The sequence below is a fragment of the Botrytis cinerea genome, chromosome 10 (assembly GCF_000143535.2).
Source record: "Botrytis cinerea B05.10 chromosome 10, complete sequence".
NCBI lineage: Eukaryota > Fungi > Ascomycota > Leotiomycetes > Helotiales > Sclerotiniaceae > Botrytis > Botrytis cinerea.
The window spans coordinates 1255869-1276429 of record NC_037319.1 but is presented as its reverse complement, the minus strand read 5'-3'; the positions used below and the strand labels follow the sequence as shown (position 1 = coordinate 1276429).

The following is a 20561-nucleotide window of genomic DNA, read 5'->3' as shown; positions in this document are numbered from 1 at the left end:
GGAGTAGAAGCGGAGTGGGTGCACTAGAAGATTGACGGTATAAGCAGAACAGGCGTATAAGAAGAGCAAAGTGTAGATGGAGGGAGGGAAGAATGAATGTAAACTTAAAAGTTCAAAGTGTAACAAAAAGGAGGTAAAGATACATACAGGTGGACGATTAGCATCACAAAGAGAGGGGTGCTTGGTTTATAGAATCCGAGATTCGGATTTCAGATCTACTTAGCTATTTTGTAGTAAATACCAATTGTAGAAGGTCGTATGTTCCCTTTCCCAAGTAATAGATTTACATTATACTCGTTCTGAGAATACCATCATCCCACCATCACCCTATGTCGCTGTAACTCATGTTCCAGATTCCATTGACTGGAACTAGCGCTCTACTGCTCATTGCTTGTAAAATTTGACATGGAGTTTTCAAGGCTTGGTGGGTGGTTCTCGTGACTGGCGGCTCCTTCTTCGTTCCGTGCTAGGCAGGATGAAGGGGATGGTAACTTTTCGTGTTGGTGGCTATTCGGAGCTTATAAGATGGGCAGGGAGCGTAGCAAATACATTGTAAAACTAGAATACTAACAGTCTACTCAATTACATTTTAAAGGCACTGAACATAGTACATACTTAGTAAAGAGATTATCCTTTATGGCGAAACAAACCTATCTGGAAACGGTTTGTTCTCCTTCGAAGGACGCTATTCAACTGCCGTCAATTAGAAGTCTTTTGAAAGGTCCGGCAGGCTCATGTACTCTGCCAGCAATCTTGCCAATTGCCGCTCAACCACCAGTTTACACTCAACTGCCCATTCGAAGTGAAGTCTTTCCTGTGAATCAAACTCTTACAGAGCGGCCTCCTCTGGAATTTGCATCCGTTCAATTATTGGATGAAGATGAAAACAGCTGCAGGCAACAGTTAACTAGATCGCAAAGCCTCGAGATACGAAATGGCCAAAGTATTCGAGGTCGCAGTCCAGTCGAGGGCATACCGGGTACAAAGGTAGCTGTTAACGATGCTCAGTATCTGTTAGAAATACGATATCGGGACGAACGTCTTAAGATTCATCATGACCTTGAAGATATCCAGGAGAGGATTTGCAGTATACTAGAGGAATGTGAGCAATTGATGAAGGAGAAAAATCGATTGCAAAGACGCTCAGAAGATATAAAAGTGATGACAGGGACACCAAACGAGACGTTAGTCAAAGAGGAGATGACAGAAGACCAAAAGTACGTTCCGCATTTTGCTACTGCATATGCACAATGATGTGGGAAATATAAAGGCGGGAATAGATGAGTAACTATGTCAGCAGCCTGAGTTCGTCCGATGTTATAATAGCGATAGATCAAGCATACCTGAAACGAATCATCGACGGCGAGCAGACGCACATTTTTCGCAGACACCTTCTGCCGGCGGGGATAAATCGAATATGGGTACGCTCTGGAGGGTCATTAGTGGCCGAGGAGCGTGAGATCAAACATATCTGCGAGGTGAAACCTATGCGAAGGAACTTCCGTCACTCACTGCCCAATAGAAGCGGGAAGGGGTATCTAGAGTTCAATACGAGATATAAGGACCTGGGGAATTATGAGTTTGCGTATAAGGTATTGTCGGTTTATAATTTGACATGTCCGATTACGAAAGTTGATCTGAGAAGGCATGGGATAGATCGAAGTGCTGGATCTAAGTATATATATATGCCAACTCCTCTTTTGAATGATCGTCCAAAGGAAAGCTGGGCTAAGGTCTGGTGATGGAAGTGGTTCATGGGGCCGCTCAGAGTTTCGCAAAGTTTGAACGTTCAGATGCTGGAATGCCAATACTGAGCATGGTTTTCGAGGATCTCGAGGTAGGTAGGAGATAGCCATAACGGACTGAATGTTCGACAAGTTGTAGGTGTATCAATGTTGAGTATGGGGAAGCCAGAGAGAATATGAGACGATCAGAAAAGGGTTGAAGGTCCCGCGTGGTACATAAAAGGAGAGCCGAAGTTGAATGGGTAAGAATTGGAGGGGTGGTCGGTGGATGTCGATTGTGCATTCCGATAAGAAAGAATGTAGCGCTAACATATAGCCCTACGTCACCCCGAGGTCACCCCGCCTTCCGTATGAAGCGAGGGGCAAATGGTGCTATCAGTAGGTAGTACTGCTTGTACAATAGAACAAATCATACATCAATCAACATTAGAGCTTTCCTTCACTTGTTTCTCTGTTTACGGAAATCTTTTTCACATATACTCGATATCATACAGTTTAGAAGAACGAACGAAATGAATCAGGAATCTTGCTGCACTTGTGCGCGTCTACTTGTGCAGATAGAGAGGAATGAAGGGAGGAACGGCCTACCTTCTTACTCGGCATCTACGCTGGAAAGCAATTCTTCCATCCAATCGACGAGAAGTGATGCAAGTCTTGGTGGGAAAACGAAAGAAGAAACAGTCTTCTCGGAGAAAGGCCCGGCATGTGATATAGAGAAGGAAAGAGGAGACACACATTGGAATGAGAAAGAAAGGAGCAATAGCAGAGAAAATAGAAGGTTATCATGTTGCGGACGCATTATCTGTGGGGAATGTATAGAGGGTAATGAGAGATTTGGGAGTTATTGTCCTTTCTGTCAGGTCAGGAGTGCAGAGACGATGGATAATACGGTAGCAGCTTCCACGCCGTCGGATAAGCCACCCTCCTACGCATCCCTTCATCTCTCTCCCGAATCGAATTCCCGAACTTCCCCTCCTACTTACTCTCACACTCTTGACTCCAAATCACAACCCGAACTCCAGTTACAATCGAAAACCGAACCACAATCTGAAGATGTCCTCCATTTCCTCTCTCACGCCACCGATTCTATGACTTCTCTATCCTTTCGATACGGTGTACCCATCGATGTATTGCGAAAGAAAAATGGTATAACAAGTGATCACTTGCTTCTCGCTAGGAAAACAATACTGATACCTGGGGAATGGTATAAAGGGGGAGTGAGCTTGAGTCCGCGGCCTGTAGAGGGAGAGGAAGAAGAAAGGAGGAAGAGCTGCGTGAGGAGATTCATGGTTGGGTGTAAAGTCTCTGAGTAAGTTTGTGTTTTATTATTTGCGGGGTGGGAAATGGAGAAAGAGAGAAAGGCTACCTGTATAGTTTGGAGGGATCTGATATTAAAAGCCTCTTGAGTGTAGGAGTTTCAATAGAAAGAGCTGAATACGTCTGAAGGATTAAAGGAAGGCTAACATTGAATTTCTCGTTAGATACGACATTGCAGTCCTGTACCTCGAACAAGCGAACTACGACCTAGAGCTCGCAATGGGAATATACAAAGATGATGAGAGATGGGAGAAAGAAAATCCTATATCAAATAAAGGGAAAGGAAAAGGGAATTCGAGATATGATGTTGCAAAGAGAAGATTCACAGGACAGAGATCATGAGATTTTCGCTCGCAAATTGCTGTGTAATTGTGTAATTTAGATTCCTCTTTATTTTTGTATTTTAACATAACATCATGAGATGGACGGAGTTCATGATACGGTGCACATCAAGCACCTTATACAATATACAGCGCCGTCTGGTACAAGCCCCCTGTCCCAAATTACGCCAAATTAATATGCCGATCGTGTCCGAATATCCTAGAACTATTGTTAGCCTTGCAATGCCTATTAAAGGTAGATAGGGGTAATTACCGAAATTTTTCTCTCAATCTCCCTAACCGAGCGGTCCAACTCTCCTGCGATCATTTGTTTCTTGTCCGTTGGCAAGAGGGTATATCTTTCGCATAAATCTCCATCAATGACGCCCTTTACTGGCACATAATAACTTCGGTATATTAAGTGATCTCTTCCAGCCAGAGGCGGGTCTTCTGATCTAAGGTGTTGTTCTAATGTCTGGAAGAAATCTACATCTTCTCGACTGACGAATGGTATCAAGATACCGAGTGTGCCTTGGAGTCCACTCCACAATAAACAATCTCTACCTCCGGCAACAAGGTTTGTCTTTTGAATGCTCATAGGAATATCCTGGGAAAAGTTATGAGCCATCAATGTTAACCGATGAGGAGCTCCAGCCAGATATTGACGTTCGTGTAAAAGATGGGCACCAGAGCCTTCTTCATCCGCTTCTTCACTCGCTTTAGCAGGGCAACGAAGAAGCCAAAGGTTACCGAATTTGTCCCCTCCTGCGACAGTCTCGTAATCTACCATGGTAGTACAGGATGTCCACCTTGCGATAGTATCATCCACGAATGGAATGAGTCTGTTCTCTTGAAATTTGTACACAACCATAGTGATACTCTCTTGGACATCACTGACAATGATACGACTGCCCTGGGTTTGCAATCCAACAATCATATTAGGCGCAACTTCAGATTGTGCTTTCCGTAAGAGTTGTCGCATTCCAAGGTCGTAAATACGTAGATCTTTTCCGACTCCAGCTAAAAGTCTACCTTGGAAAGCAAGCAATGCCATGGGCGGTTCCTCAACTTTCGTTTTGTGTATGAATTCGAGCTCTTTGCCGTCTTCATGGAAGCGGTACACGTGAATAAAACCTGCAGAGAATGACCTGGGGCTAACCACCATATCCTTACCAGTTCCGACACATAAGAAGGTTTCATCTTCTTGACTAGCGAAAGCAACAACAGCGATGCTGACTGCACATTCATTATCCTCGAGGTGAATTGTAGAAAGAACTTTCTTTTCGGTCACAGGATCGACGACAGAGATGCAAGACGCCCAGTGGTTTGTTCCTCTTGGGTAACCAAACTCCTCAGGAGGAAGTACTGTGGCATCGCCGTTTGTAACAGAAGGGTCCTCGAGTAACTTCTGCTTTGTGGCAGGAGAAAGTATATTATTGTCTGCTTCAATCACGTAGAAACAAGCGTGTTCGGGATGTCGGACGAAACGACGAGGAGTATAAGTTAGAGGAATGGATTCCTGTAAAAGGTTGTCGGTGAGTTTTTCGATGGAAAATATTCTATGGTGAGTTAGTCATTGTTCCAAAATGAGTATAACATTTCGAATATTGAGTCAGACTGGATATTTCAGAAGGAACAATTGGAATTATAATATTATATCCTCATAGTCTTGGATGACATAAGAAGTTTAACGATAAGAAAATCATCATAATATATGGTGCTTTTGAAAATATAACGACTGTATAAACTTACCTTAGATTTTGTCCTTGAATTCCCACCATTCCTTCAGTACACTGCTCACTACTGAAATTCCAGCCCCATTCCAAAGCTGGATAGTCCAGTGGGGTGAGCATAAACCCTTTGGTGACGGGATCTGAATATCCGAGCCATGGTCTAGAGCTGAGCGCAAGCACTGCAGTCTGACCTTGGACGGCTACTCTGAAAAGCTTGACAGGCTTTGGCCCAAGGAAACGTGTTCGTGTGTCAGAGAGCTCTCCGGTTACTTCATCTAAAACGGTTCGTAAATAGACACCAGAATAGAGCCCGATATGGAGGTATAGAGTTGAGCCGCCAGATGATGAGTCCGACATAGCCATAATGGAAAGGGCATTTGGAGGAGAAGTTAAAGCTTGAACCGACTTGTTCTCAAGTGTCGAATCGGGATCCAAACTCAGAATACGTACTGTCGAGTCGTCGCAACCAACAGCTAAGAATTGACTTCTTTGACGCCCTTCTGGAACTTCACCAAGACTCAAGCAGGTAACTGTACCGCTCATCTCTTTCTTTTCGTCATATTCGGCGAGAGATCCATCTGAATCCATCTCAAAATAGACAATCTCCCCAGAACTTAGAGCTACAGCAACTTGCCGTTCATTTGTAGTAGCTGCAACGATAGAACGATGCTGAGGAGCAGCCCACTCATTCACACGATGATCCGCGCGAATGTGTCGAATACCTTTAGGATGCACCTGGATTAAAGAATCCTCGCCAAGTTGCTGTACAGCTAGGGTTGGCGCCGATGACAAAAATCCAGTATCAGTTACTTCCTCCACAGTTTCGCCGATGCTAAGAACCAAAGTACCGTTTGAGAAAGAGAGAATGATGTAAGCATCATAGGTATCACCTCTAGTAAGCTTTGTCGTCCAGACTGCGGATGGCACACCAGGCAGCTCAGATTCGACAATTTCACTTACTTCTAAGCCATGTTTCAGGGTTCTGAAAGTACTTCGAGCGCCGGTACCGCAAATTGAATAGATTTGTGGTGCATCCTCGTCGGTGAGATTGGCGACTTTGCAGTCCATCAAAGGATTCATCGAGTCGATACTTTCGACTAAGCTTAAATTTTCAGCTGGTCGTGGATGGAAATAGATGGGGGTATATGATTCATGAGCTCCAGTTGGAAAATCATCGCTGACAAATTCTGTTTCTTCATCATCATCACCAAGCTTCTCAAATTGGTAGAACTGATGGTTGCCAAACTCGCTTGCAACAAAAAGAAATCCACTTTTAAGGATACAGAGACTCGTCGCAACAGGTACGGTGTCAAAGTATTTAATCTTGAGACGTCTGACTTCGCCAGTTGGTTGACCATTATCGTCTTCAACCATCTCAATGGTTATCTTGAAAAGATCACCATCATCTGTCTGTAGTAAGAAGAAGAAAGCTCCTGCAGCACCCTTAAGTTTATGCATGACTCCTGCTACAATGTTTCGTTTCCTTTGCGGATCTTCTGTTGCACCACGGCGGCGAGGGATAGCAACACGGAACGCTTCCTGATTAGAGTGCCTGTACGTGATATTGTCCTCTCCACAAACTAAAACGCCACTAGGTCCATCAGTTCCTCCAGGCACCTGGAAAAGTATGTTCGCTGTTCGATCGACAGGTTCCGACCATTTTCGCACCACATGATTCAAGCCCAGGTCAAGTTCATAGTAGACAAGCTGTTTCTCAATCTCGTCATAGGCTTGACCTGTTGGATCCTGATCCGACTCTCCATAATCAATCTCGAGAGCCGCAAACACAGGGTTTGCGTATCCCACATCCAATGCTACCAATGCGAACACCAAAGTTTGTGCTTTATGAGCTTCCAAGGGGGATGAGATAGTAAGTTCCGCTTGTGAATTACGATTCAAGACATATACAAGCTTATTCTTCTCCACCGATGCAGTCAAACAAGCTCTGCCTTTTGGGTCCACAGCCAGGTATTGCCCTGGAACCACTCTTCGAACGCCCGACTTGCCAAAAGTCTCGAGATGTAGGCGATTGAATTTGTTTTGTGCGGGGACGAACTCGACGATCGTTATACGGCCAGAGTCGGATGTAATGATAATATAATCTGCGATTGTTTATTTTAGCTTGGCTCTTAATTGTGGCCGAGTTTCTATAACACTCGTCCCCATAGGCTGTTCATATCGGTATGATTCGTGCTGCCATCGATGCTTCAAATCACTAAGTGAAGCTCAAGTGGGATGAGATGAAGGACTTACCCTTATTGCTACCAGCCAATCTGAAAGCTGCAATAGCTCTTATTATACCAAAAACATCGTGTGAAAGTGCTGTGATGATCTTTCCCTGCGATGGATCCGGTCTATGGAGAGTGAGACGCGAACCAGACGCAGTCACAATCTGTTGTTCTTTCGTGCCAGCAAACTGTCCGAGTATTGCTTGGGTGATGGCGGTGGGAGGATTGATGGTCAAGCTGTACAAGAATTGGTTTGATGTGGTAGCCATGTTTGGGCAGCGGCGCAGAAAGTCTGCGCAGCTTCAGGTAAGATTATTCACTTTGCGCGAAAATGCAAAGATGGTATCATTTGTAAGGGTTCGACAAGTATCTTGTCGCAAAGCTTTGGGTGCTCGAGGTTTGTTTTCTAGAATCTACAAATATTCACGAGCTAAAAGGATCCATGCCGCTTTAATAAAGAATACGCGACCACTTATCATAGAAATCACCTCATGTATCAAATTTCTTATACATAGCTTGTAAATCACTTTTACTTCTTCAATTCTTTGAAGAAGCTTGACGGTGCTTGAAAACATGCGTCCCTCAACTTCATATACTTGCCGGAAGTGCTTACATGCGCTCAAAAAAACGCCTAGGTCAATCGGCTTGGGCAGGAGAACCATTACTTCTGGTAACAGTAGAAGCACCAAGCTCTCTTCGAATTTGCCATCCGGGAATCAATTGGCGCAAAAGGACTTGCGCCGTCGAGCAATATCATTTGGGCAAGGGCAGGCAGCAAGAAATGAGCCTCCGCAATATAGAACTCCAGGTGGCCTGGAGTCAACCCCGCCTCCAGAGGTTGAAGGACGAGCTCTCTTGAAGCCGAATAACCTATTCCACTCGTTCTCGAATTCGCCATCCCCCGAAATTAGAAGACGAGCAGCTTTCATGAAACAGAACGCTTATTGCCCACACCCGGATCATCACCAGACTCGATTGCCAACAAATCCAGACGACCCCGAAGCTCGGAAATCTGCTACAGGTGCGCTACCACCTGCCCACGTCAATTTCGAATGTCCAGATTGCGGAATACCTGTGTCATGCTCAGAAGAGCACTGGGCCGATGATTATGAGGCACATTTGGAAATCTGTGATACCCTGCGGGAGATAAATGAGGATGATCATGATCTACGCTCCGGCAGATTCTTTCCAGAATTCGAGTACCCTGGAGATCAAATTGAAGAAGCGATGGTCAACATGACAAATTGGGATACTCTATTGTTCTCGAGAGAGTTTAAGGCTATCAATGACGAAAGAAGTTTACGACAAGCGACCAGGTTGTTGACGTATCCTCTTACTATTGGAAGCGTGCTGCATGAACTGAGTCCTTACAATATCAAGAAAGGTGGAAGACTGACAGTCGAAGGTCTCAAGAGTTTGAGTGGTATGTCGGACCTCCGAATCTCTCGGAATAGTGTTGGCTAACAAAATCAGCTCTTCGTTATAATCTACACCCTGCACGAACTGGTGGTGGATCTGAGATCAAGAATCTTAGACCAACCCCGCCACCAGTGAGAATCTTCATTCTAGGAGCTCGCGCAGAATCATCGTTACCAAGAGAAGTATGGGTTCAATTAGCACATTTATTTCCTCGAGTCACATTCCACCTGATCTTCATTGGACCAGAAAGTATGGCGAACAGAGATGCCGAATTTCCTTTACCTGAGAGAACTCCGGAAAATCCTTTTGGCTCAATTGTCGAGGATCGGATCACAAACTCCTTAAAGATCAGTACTTTTGTGGAGTACTATCACACCCTTCACAAAGCTGGTCACTTTTATCCCTACGATCCTTACTTTGATTGCTTTATGCTTTTCCATCCTGGTTTGGGACATCCAGCCAGTTCACACGAGTGGGCGGAAACTATCCCACAACTGTTAGAAACCAAAGTGCCAATCTTGGTTACCGGATACACACAATACGATATGGACCGAGATATTGACTGGGTCAAAAAGACCGTAGGCGGAGAAATGGACATGTTGATGGAACCAGGAGAGAATCGCTTCCGAAGTCTGAGATGGGATCTGAATGACATGGATCCTCAGGACGTTAGCTGCGGTAACTGGGGTGTTTGGGCATTCAGAGGAAAGAGGTATGTTGTCACCTTAATCGAAAACAATAGCTTAACCATGACTCAATACTGACATTCCATAGATATGAGACTACAAGGGGCAAAGAAGATTGATTTGCTATTGAATAGATCATAGCCACAAATAGGATGTTCTATGTATCGGACAGACTGTTCGTTGTGTATGACTATAACCACGCTTGTGTATTAATTCCCAATGATGTATAAAAGCAACCCCATCCTATTCGTCTTGATCTTGACTTTACCATGAAGAACTATTGAATGTACTAAATGATACAAAGACATCAAGTCTTATTTCTTGCTAACAAAGTCGAATGAAACATTGTCCCAAGATTGTCTATGCAAACTCCGGATCTCCTCCAAACGGACCCCTTTCTTTATCTTATCGCAGCCGAGGAGCGGAGAAAGGCCCAGGTACATATTGATTTTCCTCCACAAAACGTCATCGTGAAAAAACAACATAGAACTTCCAGTCCTTGTATTTAAAAGTATAATATTTTTTTTTTGGCAAACTCAAAAATTTATTTCCAAAAATGTCTTCAAAACCTACACGTTCGCTGACAACCATCTATGTTACCCGCCACGGCGTAAGTTTTCTCTCATAGTTTGTGCTTTATATATACTGACCGACTTTCCCAAGTTCCGTTCAAATTGGATTGTCGACCCTGCAACAGGTACATATACTGCCAATATCCCCACTCCTACCGGTATACCTAGCGATCCCGCACTCGCAGGATATGGCGAAGCGCAAGCTGCAGAACTTGGTCTCCATCTAAGCACCCTTTCTCCACCCATCGAACGAATCTACTCCTCTCCCTTCTACCGCTGCATCCAAACGATATCTCCTCTTATTCCCCATCTCTCTTCCCGCACAAGTGATCCCGCTACCCTTAAGATTCGCGGTGAAAACGGCTTGGGCGAATGGTACGGTACTGCTCGATTCGACCATCCCAGTCCCGCTACCCCAGAATTATTAAATTCTTTATTCCCGACATATGATAAAGAATATGTGCCGAAAATTCGACCAAGTGTTAATGGAGAGAGCATAGAGACTTTGCATGACAGGACGGCATATGCGTTACATAGAGTTATAGAAGATGCGGACAGAGAAGGTGTTAAGGCTATTGTCATATGTACGCATGCGGCAACTTTAATAGCGATTGGACGATGTTTGACGGGGAGAATGCCAGAGGATGTCGGCGAGGAGGATTTCAGACCATTTACTTGTGGACTGAGTGTCTTTGAGAGGAAAGAGAGTGGAGACGAGGCAGGAAAGGATGTGAATGTGTGGAAAGGTCCAGAAGAAGAGATTCCTGAAGTGGGATGGAGAAATGGTAATGGTGTTGGAGGTGGATGGGAAATCAAGAAGAATGGTGATTGTAGCTTCTTAAGTGGAGGAGAAGAGCGAGGATGGTAAGTTGTTCGACCGTTCTTTGAACTGAGATTGCAGAATAACACATACTAACTTTTCATAGGCGTTTCTCTGGAGATGAATCATTCTCTACAACTCCAGCTTTGCCAGCCCTAGATGCTGGATCCGCGCTTGGTGTTGTTATTGAAGGAAATAAACCAGGAAACCCTTCTGAGCCATCTAGATTATAATGATTGATGCACTCTAGGGTGAGCTATTCTGAATGGTCACAATTTTGGATGAAATCCTGGATATGTTTTAGACCTATCTTTGGATTTGGAGAACGATACCCGACCAACGTGGTGGATAGATTGGTATACAAGAAGATTATAGATAGCATGATATCCCGGGTGCCAGAAATATTGCACTAATTCCTTCTAATTACATTTGACAATCTATCTAAGGCTGGACAATGTGAATCATAATGTAGCGTAGATCTATAACTCCCCCTTATAAACAACTTGTGTAATATTATCATGTATTATATCTAATATCCCGCGGGCTCTTTAATCTTGGGAAAAGCTGGTGCGTCTAAATTGCTCAAGCAATCCTTTTTCCAGTGAGCAGGAGTGAACTTGTCGACTATGTTTTTGAATTCCGCCTAAAAATAATTAGTCAAATGTCGGATGGGGAGCTTGAGGGGTGAAAAATTACCAATGTACAGAATGACTGGTCGCCATCAAGATGCTTGCCCTGTGGCCTACAACCAGGAACTGTCACAACTTCATCATTATAACGAATTCTAACATAATAGCCATCTAGCTTGGATCTCTCTGTTTCCGAAAGGTCAGAAAGCTTCTTCCTTGCAATACCAATAGGTCCTGCTTCAGTTTTCTTGCCCAATCCAAATATCGAGAGCAGTCCTTTTCCAGTACTGGTACTGCTGCTGGATTGCTCATACTTGGGTTCTCCAAGCGAAGATTGTTTTTTGCGAAACATCTCTAAAGCAATATGAGACGTGTACGGTGGCCAAGGCCGATCCTCGAATGCCCCTAGACTAGTAAGAACAGCGGCGAGAGTTGTATCATGGCAACCACTCAAGCCCATCTTTATAGCTCTCTCCCCCCCTCTTCCAATGCCAGTGGAACCATTTTCACCGCCAGTTTCGAACAAGCCATCTTGCCCATTATGTTCAACACTTCCAACCATTCTCGACACTACATCACCCATGAGTCCTCCAATGCCGAGAGAGCGATATTCTTCTGACTCGTTGTATCCAGTAAACCATTCCTCAACTCCTATTTTTTCTATGATTGCCAGACCTCTTTTATCGTAGAATTCTTTGGGTAATCTGGTTTCAGGACCATGGGCTAGGGTGGAGTTTATGGTATCCATAATACCGGAAAGTCTGGGGTGAGAGTCGACGGCTACCCGTTTACTTGATTCCGGCATCCACTTGCCAATAAGGAAGTTCAAATATTCCATTTCGTCCGTTTCGTTCCAACGATCAGCAGTTCGCTGTGCAAAGGCTCTAGATAATTGAGCAAATCTTCTGCAGCCACCATCATTCGGGAACAAAGTCTCATCTAGGGAATTGGTGGTTAGCATGAAGCTTAAGGTTCGAGAGTGTGCGGCATTTACCAGAAGGCGAGCGTGTGATTATAGTTGGAGGTGGGCAAGCTGCGGCGCGGGCATAGGGCGGATACATGCCGAAGAAGGCTTCCTGCATTGATTCCAGAGCTCGTGAGATTGGCGTTGCGCGGAGGTACAAGAAATCGGTATTATGTATCATTTGAGGTAGGAATCCCAATTGGTCAACGTAAAGTCTTCGAAGTCGAGTTCCCAACTGTGAAGTCGTTTCTCTCCCCTTGTCTGTTAATTCACCCATATTGCAAACATCGTCCACCTCTCCTCGAGGCCCCCGCGCAATAACGGGGCCATCATCATTTCCGAATGTCTCCAGGCGACGTCTCCATTGAAGGGGAGTCCAATCTGAGGAATTAGCTTCCATTGTAGCGCTCACCATTCGCCGAGCTGCTGAACAATACGGCCAGTAGGGCTGCAGTCCAGCATTTTGAAATCTGGCAGAAACGGGACTTCGTTCACCATGTCGCATTAGAACCTGAACAAGTTGGAGTTGTAGCTCATCGGGATATAACTTTTTGAGCTCGTCTTGCGAGTATGGACCGCGGGGTTGTAGTGTAGTCATTGCAATACCTTTCTTATATATCTCAACTAAACATGCACTTCGGTATTGCGCTTGTAGAGTTAAGTTGACGAACTCCAATTTCTTCTCCTAAACCCAAGAAAGCATTGGATTGTATCAAGCTTTAGATATGACATGATTGACATGGCATCTATGCTCAAGCCAAGCTCGGGATAGTCTCGGGTACCTAGCTTAGTAAATCGTCATCATCCAATGGAAAGTGGATGAGGTTGTGCCATCGGCATTTTAGTTTCCGACCTGTCAAAGGTTTCTGTGGAAGTTGACTAAATTTATAATATTGTTGAAATTCGATCCATGAGTACCAGCTTTTAATAGTTTTACAAACTCTCACATTTTCCTACCGTGAGACAGCTGATATGAGCTCTCCGTATGTTTGTATAACATGCAGACAAGCTCTCAGCCATTTACGTCGAAACAAATCCTTCCAGTGGCACTCGAAAGCTACATTTAACTCTCTAATCAGTACCCCTCCAAGCTCCACGAGTGAGCAATATAAACAGGATGGTGCCGCATCCACGAGAGGTTTCCAAGGCGGAGAAACTAGGAATAGACCAAAACTACCGCGAAGACCACCGGCTACTCGCTATGCGACCAGAGAACCAGCAGATGCATTGGAGTCAATGTTTGAAGACACCCTCAAGCAACAATCGATTCGACAACCAACTCGTACATCAGTGCTTTCGCAGAGGACTTCATCGACGGTGAAGGCTTATCAAGATGGAGAACAGTTAAAGGAGATGCTCCGGGCGGAATGTCCCCTCAATGATTGCTGGTCCTTTTTCGTGGAACACTTTGGACCTACTGCTTGGAAAAATGGCACAATTAGTCGAAATTCATGGCCCGTTTATCTCAAGTCTACAGTACCAAGAATGCTGAGGCTCATAAGAGATCAGAGAAATGAGCAGCCTCTTCGTAATGATGTGCCTACCTTTTCAGAAATGATACTGGTTACGTTTGAGTTGGGTCTCTTGCGTGGCACTCAATGGGTTCAAATGATAACCAAATTGATTGAAAGCATTATAGCAGCCGGTGTTACAACGGCAGAGGGGCAGAAGCTACTATCTGAACTTCTAAAATGTTGGAACATCGTTTGTCGACGCCGGCCTCGACGTCTTCAAAGCCAAGAATTAATCAATAAATCAGATCCCGAAGTCACACCTTCTTGTTCTGACTGGTCAAATCTTCCTAGTCATTCTTTGCACAGCATCTTTCTGGAAAAACGCCAAAATGGAACTCAGTATGCATTTGGTCTTCTCACTCCACAATTTGCCCCAGGTGAGATGTATCAACTACCTACAATAGCACTCGGAACACTTAAGCTTCTCCTTGAGCTTGAGAAGACTGAAATTGGTTCGTCAACCATCGTGGAAGATGCGAAGCCACTCATGTTAAAGTTCTCGAACACTGTCAACGCATGTTCGATGTCTCTGATCGATGCCGCTGAGTTTTTTCGAGATGTCCCTGAATCTGTGGTCAATTTAGTCAAAGGTGACTGGCCTACGATCAAGGAGTTTACTGAGAAGGAGAATGTTAGGAAGGATTTTAAAGTGACGGAAAATTTGCGAACCCAGGCTTTGCACAAAAGAGTCATTGATGCACATGCTAGAAGAGATGTCGCTTCGCTAGATCGACTATGGTCGCAAGTGCAACAACTTCCAATCTACATTCCGAATGCGAAAGATGGTTTCGAATCTGGATATCGAACTGGTTATCTCACTCCTGCTTTTTACAACCTGTTCATTTTGTTATTCATGAATCTCAAACAACAACCTCGAGCCATTGAAGTTTGGAATCACATGATCGGAAACAATCTTACTCCAAACCTTGGTGCCTGGGATGCCATGTTGAATGGCTGCAAAAATTCCCGCGATGCCAAAGCTCTTGAGCAAGTCTGGGCAATGATGATATCATCCGGAGAAAAGCCAGATGTAACCTGTTGGACTACCAGAATCAGTGGTCTTATTCACTGTTACCAGCCGGAAGCTGGTATCCGCGCATTAGATGAGATGGGTCGTTTATGGTTAGCAGCAGCACGGAAAAAATATCCTAACCTCAAGATCGAAAATTCCAAAAACGTGAAAGATATCCCGGGAGCTATCAGACCTACCATTGCAACGATTAATGCCGCAGTTTCTGGTCTTATAAAAAGACAAGAAATAAAAGCGGCTGATCGCATCCTCGCTTGGGCAGATCAATGGGGCATCATTCCAGACGTTCAAACATACAACACACTTCTTTCGTCAATAGTCCGCGCTGGGCATTCAGATAAAACTCCAGAAATTTTGACTTCTATGGAAGGTCACGGCGTTCAAGCAGATGCTGCCACTTTTGTCACAATCCTAGATCAAACATTCGCAGGCATAGAAACCCTCAGTCCCGCCGAACAAATTGAAGCCATAAACAACACCTTCCTCACCATGGAACAAATGAAGGTCACACCAAACCAGTTCTTATATGGTAAAATGATCTACCTTCTCCTCCGAGGCGTCCCCACAGATATCACCCCCGTGTCAGAAGTCATGAATCGAATGGCAACCCAAGGACTTACCCCCTCAACATACATCTACACCATCCTTCTCGAATACTATTTCGCACAATCACCTCCCAATTTCCAAGCAGCGACTACTCTGATCGAACGCGCGCAACTCACTGTTGGAACCGTAGATCATATTTTCTGGGATCGATTGATCGAGGGATATGCAAGTGTAGGTGATACTGACACGGCTATTTCGTATCTGAGAAATGTGCAGAAGAGTAAACAGTTCACGTCGTGGAACACGATGCGTACTTTGTTGATGGCGCTCGTGGAGAAGGATGAGTGGGGTGTTGCGACTGAGTTGGTTAATAATGCGGTGAAGGATACTGGGGGCCCAATTGGGGCTGAGGAGAAGGGTGTTGAGGGGCAACATAAGTTTTGGGAGTTGGTGAGGGAATTGAGAATTTTGGATTGAGGATGAAGTGTGTGAGAAGTGCGAGGAGTATAAAAAGAAACAGAGCTACAAAAATATAACTGTTATCTAGATAGTTATGTTATTGAATACATACTAAATACTACAGATATAAAAAGGATGAACTAGAATCATATAAACAATCGAGAAGAAATGTGTATACTCATCTCCTGAGAAAGAATAAAAGAAATATAGATAGATGTATAGATTTGTAGAAATTTGTGATTTGTTATGTATATATATATGTGTGTGTGTGTGTGTGTGTGTGAATGTATTGATTTTTTTTTTTTTTGGAGGGCTCGGTACCCCTGAATGAATTGGGGAGTAGAGAGTTATTAGCTAGTTGATTGATCGATTGATTTAGTTACTTATTTGTATACCTATAGACAGACCTACCTACCTACCTACCTACGTTGGAGAGAATAGTGAGAATGGTGAGAATGGTTAAAAGATATCAAAATACAAATACATCATATCTACTTGAGTGTCTACCTATCTATCTATTCATTCATCCATCCATCCATTCATATATATACATTATATCATATCACATGTCATATATCGAGGTATTCCACATCATCTCGTACCGTCACATTACCTATCAAATCTCATTCATCTCATTCATCTCATCTTATCCATCTCATCTGAATTTGAATTCGAATTTGAAACTTCTCTAGGTATTTTATGTTATGTTATATAGGTAGATATGCTATATACACCATCTTCATCTCCCTCTCCCTCTCCCTCTCCAATCATCACATCTCCACAACAAAGCCCATTCATTCATCCATTCATTCATCCTAAACAACCCATCGCCAGAAAACGAAGACACAGACACAAATAAACACAAAAAAGAAAAAAAAAAAAAGTTCATCTCTAATATCCCAATTCATCTCATCTCGTTTCATCCTATCTCATCTCAAATAACCCATCAAGCCCGTCTAAGTGTGCCACGAAATAAACAGGAGGTCATGGGCTTTATGCCTCCCAAAAAAGAAGGGAAGAATAGTCATTCCCATTCGCATTCACATTCCCATAAATATTTCCGAATCCAAACCCCTGTATATTTTCCATCTAGACATCATACCAGATATCCAGCCAAACCCCAAACCAAGATATAAAAAAAGCATGCTATTTATCGAGCCAATCCCAAAATCATGACTCCAACCATGTAATTGCGCTGCAATCTTCGTTTCATATCCCATCATATGTACCGTATCTCATTTTCATATATCCACACTCTGACCTTTCTCAATATGCACAATCACATGATAGCGCACGCACTACTCCTCGCCCTCCTCCTTCTGCCAACACCCCCACCAGCAGCTACCCCTCCTTCTTCTTCATCAGCATGCATCATCTGCGCTTCTCTTGCCCTCCTTCTCCTCCTCCTAATCCCGGCACCACCTGCACCAGCTTCTTCATTCGCCATCATATATTCCGTCCATTTTCTCTCTAATCTTCCTGCTGCCGAAAGATCTCCCCTCAAAACTCTCTTCGTATGTTCATTCACCGTCAATTGCCAACCATAAAAGCACTTGAGTATGATGATTTCTGTGGGAAATGAATATCTATGTGAATTATCATGGTCAACCGGCTTCGTAATCTCCGAGTTTCGCGAAAGAACTTCACGAATTCCGGTCCACGTAACGTTTGAACAATCGAACAGCACCATGCGAAGACCAGGAGAGGGACGTGATAATGGATTTGTGGTACGCGAGGATCGGAGGCGAACCATAGTTGCTGCTTCGGCGAGAATTAGATCGCTGATCCTCGTATTGTCCATGTCGATATTTTGAAGACCGGTACAAGCGCGGATAACAGGGAGCATACCCGTATCACCTACATTTTCGCAGTAGCTGACCGAGAGATGTTGAAGAGTGGGAGCACAAGGTGCCTTAGCAAGGTGGTTGGAAAATAAGTCGTTGCTAAGTTCACTGAGATCTTCCAAATCGAGATGTGTCAAATTTGGGCAGGTAGCTAGAATATCTTCTAGTGCTTTGTCTGTCAAGTCAATGCATCCACTCAATTGCAGACCCTCCAAGTATTGACAAATATAGGCAAGTGATTTCACACCCTCGTTCGTCAATCTATGACAGCGGCTCAAATCTAGATGTCGGAGTTTCCGTTGTGGAACCAACGGAGCATAGCTAAAAGCGTCGAGTTCTGGATCCTTACCATGCATCATTGTTTGAAGGGCTTTATCGGTAATATCTACACAGCCACTCAAAACTAGTCGCTCAAGTTTGTTGGTCTCAAAGATTGATAGCGCCAGATCCTCATTATCGAAGCCCCTGACTTCTCCGGCACGGAGATCCATTAAATTTGGACAACCTCGAATGACTAACTGTAGACCAAGCGCATCCATATGAGTACACCACGAAACATTGAACATCTGGAGATGTGGGCAGGATTGTGCTATGATTTTGCACGTTGCGTTTGTGACAGCCGATAATCCAGTTAGATTAAGATTGGTTAGTCTTCCGTTAGTTTTCAAAAGATTGTGTAAAGTTGCCTTTTGAAAATTTCGACATCCTTCAAGTGTCGCATTGATAAGATTCTTGCAAGCTTTCACTATCACTTCTGCACGCTTGTAGTGCTCGACTTGTACGCAACCTCGAAGGTTAAGATCTTTGATAAAAGGACCTGCTGACACAATAATCTTTGCCAAAGATTCAGCGGGAATATCGGCATAGAATTCCGAGGCATCGAAACATGTCCAGAGCTGTCCATCGAAACAAGTTTTGTAGAAATCATGACAAGTATTGGAAGCTCGTACCAGCTCCTTTGGTTTCAGGAATGCAAAGATATGTAGCTTAACCTCGTGTGGCATTTCATCCCAAAACTTAAAGTTGCTCTTCTTAAAGGGTTTAGATTTTACCGTCATCGGCTGTGAAAAGTAATCCTCAACAATTTCTTGATCTGGAGATGAAGTCGCAGGCTCCCCTGCCTCTACAATGGTCAGTTGTTGTAAGTCTTGCAGCATTGTAGATGCACCAGCCATCGCTTCGTTCTCGTTGCGCTGAATAGCAATGTGACGATACATTGGATCATAATATGGCGTATCAAGACCAGGGGTGGCTGGTGTCGAATCTGCTTCTGAACTACCTCCTGAACTTGGCCCCGAGACTGGTGCTGCGGACGAACTTCCTTCGGTCGATTGGGTGGGAGGATTCTCAGCGATGGGAGGAGCAAAACTTAGACACGAAAGTGTCGACCTGCTCCCATATGGACTACTTTTCGCTCGTTTCCGACTGAACTGCGCGAGTGTAGGTGATGAAGATATTCTTTGAAGCCATTTGCCTTTGGACTTGACAGGTCTTTCATCGTTCATGACTGGGGTTGAACTTCCGCTTGGGGTTGAGAACCCCGCCATTGTATTGGCCATTTGACTGTCGAATTTGAATTGACACTCTGAGTCGATCTCCTTGTTCCGGGAACTCGGTATCGATTGTGTTTTAGAAAGGAGGCAAGCGATCACAATGTAGCTGAGGACCGGCTGACGATGGAATTCGGGAGAGTCCTCGATTTCAATTTACCAATGTCTTGAACCCAAGTTGATTAAATCCAACCAACGTAAATAATCCCATGCATCGACTGCGAAATATGTGCGAATCAAAGATGCGACAATTATTCCGGGAGACAATGGAAATATTTAAATCCTCTCCTTTGTTCTTTGAATAGGACCGACCGACCAGCGATTATTATATCTTCCTCGGCTCTTGCAACGTAAAGTGGGAGACGTATCTGTGAGGCGGGGAGATAGATAGGAGTAGGTAGCGTGGTAGTGGTAGAAGAAGATGTGTATCTGCTATCTCCAAGAATTAACGGCACAATTCGCAAATGAATCAATCATGCATGCCTCTATGCACATACATATGAAATATGACAATGGTATCCAAAGACACTCACCACCGAGAAAAAGGATGGATGCAATGTGAATGGTAAATCTCTCGGAAGACCTCTACCGGTATCGAATATCGATCACTTTCCCAGTCCTTATCGTAAAGCCTCCTTATCGGCTCAACTGGGCTTGCACATGAACAATCTTCGTGATTTTCGAAGTGATCAGATGTTCACAAGCGCAGGCATGAGACAGGATTTGGCGATGGAGAGGGTGGTGAGGGTGTGGGATTGGAGATAACGAGCAGAAGAGTTGCGCGGCAATGAAAGGGGCGAGGGAGGAGAGAGGAGAGAGGAGAGAGGAGAGAGGTCGAAGGAGAGAAAAGATAGGAAAGAGGTGAGACTGCGAGAGGTTATTGAATAAGCAAGCCCGTCCAGTCCAGTCACATCGTCAAATCGTCAAATCAAGTCCAGTCCAGACAGGCGGAATAGCGACCGGTTTACGGGCACTACGAGTTTTAGACTCTCTCTCGAGTGGACACCGCTGGGGGGGCATAGACATAGACTTTCCCAGTTTCCAAACGAGAAATGGAAAGCGATAGGTTGAGAATCCAAAATGCACGCAAAGACAGTGCTGAGTGTGGACACTAAAATGATGGATGGTGTCTGGAAGGGCTGGGGGATCGATGGGTTCACCAGTTAAAGCTCGTGTCCCATTATT

The 20561-nt window shown here is 44.3% G+C and overlaps 8 protein-coding genes across 9 annotated transcripts; 5 read left to right on the top strand and 3 right to left on the bottom strand.

Moving 5' to 3' along the window:
- The first annotated feature begins 331 nt into the window (after positions 1 to 331).
- BCIN_10g03360 (hypothetical protein) lies at positions 332 to 2161 on the top strand. Its single transcript, XM_024695559.1, has 2 exons — positions 332 to 1217; positions 1301 to 2161. Exons 1-2 carry the CDS (start codon positions 637 to 639, stop codon positions 1740 to 1742), a joined length of 1023 nt encoding a protein of 340 aa, XP_024551353.1. The 5' UTR covers positions 332 to 636; the 3' UTR covers positions 1743 to 2161.
- Positions 2162 to 2190: 29 nt separating this feature from the next.
- On the top strand, positions 2191 to 3471 carry BCIN_10g03350 (hypothetical protein). The gene is made up of 2 exons (XM_001547988.2): positions 2191 to 3054; positions 3227 to 3471. The coding sequence occupies exons 1-2, from the start codon at positions 2258 to 2260 to the stop codon at positions 3402 to 3404; spliced, it is 975 nt and encodes a 324-aa protein (XP_001548038.2). The 5' UTR covers positions 2191 to 2257; the 3' UTR covers positions 3405 to 3471.
- Positions 3422 to 7792, bottom strand: Bcrse1. Of its 2 annotated transcripts, none has more exons than XM_024695558.1 (4): positions 7369 to 7792; positions 5135 to 7320; positions 3657 to 4941; positions 3422 to 3602 (listed from the first exon to the last, which is right to left on the bottom strand). In XM_024695558.1, exons 2-4 carry the CDS (start codon positions 6571 to 6573, stop codon positions 3576 to 3578), a joined length of 2751 nt encoding a protein of 916 aa, XP_024551351.1. In that variant the 5' UTR covers positions 6574 to 7320; positions 7369 to 7792; the 3' UTR covers positions 3422 to 3575. The 2 variants fall into 2 exon arrangements, with proteins under 2 accessions (XP_024551351.1, XP_024551352.1); XM_024695557.1 differs by having other exon boundaries at positions 5135 to 7217.
- A 44-nt stretch (positions 7793 to 7836) lies between these two features.
- On the top strand, positions 7837 to 9815 carry Bcmss51. Its single transcript, XM_001547990.2, has 3 exons — positions 7837 to 8766; positions 8817 to 9474; positions 9537 to 9815. Exons 1-3 carry the CDS (start codon positions 7917 to 7919, stop codon positions 9565 to 9567), a joined length of 1539 nt encoding a protein of 512 aa, XP_001548040.1. The 5' UTR covers positions 7837 to 7916; the 3' UTR covers positions 9568 to 9815.
- Positions 9816 to 9912: 97 nt separating this feature from the next.
- Positions 9913 to 11145, top strand: BCIN_10g03320 (hypothetical protein). Its single transcript, XM_001547991.2, has 3 exons — positions 9913 to 10058; positions 10112 to 10884; positions 10947 to 11145. The coding sequence occupies exons 1-3, from the start codon at positions 10005 to 10007 to the stop codon at positions 11071 to 11073; spliced, it is 954 nt and encodes a 317-aa protein (XP_001548041.1). The 5' UTR covers positions 9913 to 10004; the 3' UTR covers positions 11074 to 11145.
- BCIN_10g03310 (hypothetical protein) lies at positions 11137 to 13240 on the bottom strand. The gene is made up of 3 exons (XM_001547992.2): positions 12464 to 13240; positions 11537 to 12408; positions 11137 to 11483 (listed from the first exon to the last, which is right to left on the bottom strand). Exons 1-3 carry the CDS (start codon positions 13029 to 13031, stop codon positions 11370 to 11372), a joined length of 1554 nt encoding a protein of 517 aa, XP_001548042.1. The 5' UTR covers positions 13032 to 13240; the 3' UTR covers positions 11137 to 11369.
- Positions 13241 to 13301: 61 nt separating this feature from the next.
- Positions 13302 to 16197, top strand: BCIN_10g03300 (hypothetical protein). Its single transcript, XM_024695556.1, has one exon. It carries the CDS (start codon positions 13406 to 13408, stop codon positions 15998 to 16000), a length of 2595 nt encoding a protein of 864 aa, XP_024551350.1. The 5' UTR covers positions 13302 to 13405; the 3' UTR covers positions 16001 to 16197.
- Positions 16198 to 16642: 445 nt separating this feature from the next.
- Positions 16643 to 20488, bottom strand: BCIN_10g03290 (hypothetical protein). Its single transcript, XM_024695555.1, has 2 exons — positions 19910 to 20488; positions 16643 to 19808 (listed from the first exon to the last, which is right to left on the bottom strand). The coding sequence occupies exon 2, from the start codon at positions 19371 to 19373 to the stop codon at positions 17262 to 17264; it is 2112 nt and encodes a 703-aa protein (XP_024551349.1). The 5' UTR covers positions 19374 to 19808; positions 19910 to 20488; the 3' UTR covers positions 16643 to 17261.
- Between the last annotated feature and the right edge of the window lie 73 nt (positions 20489 to 20561).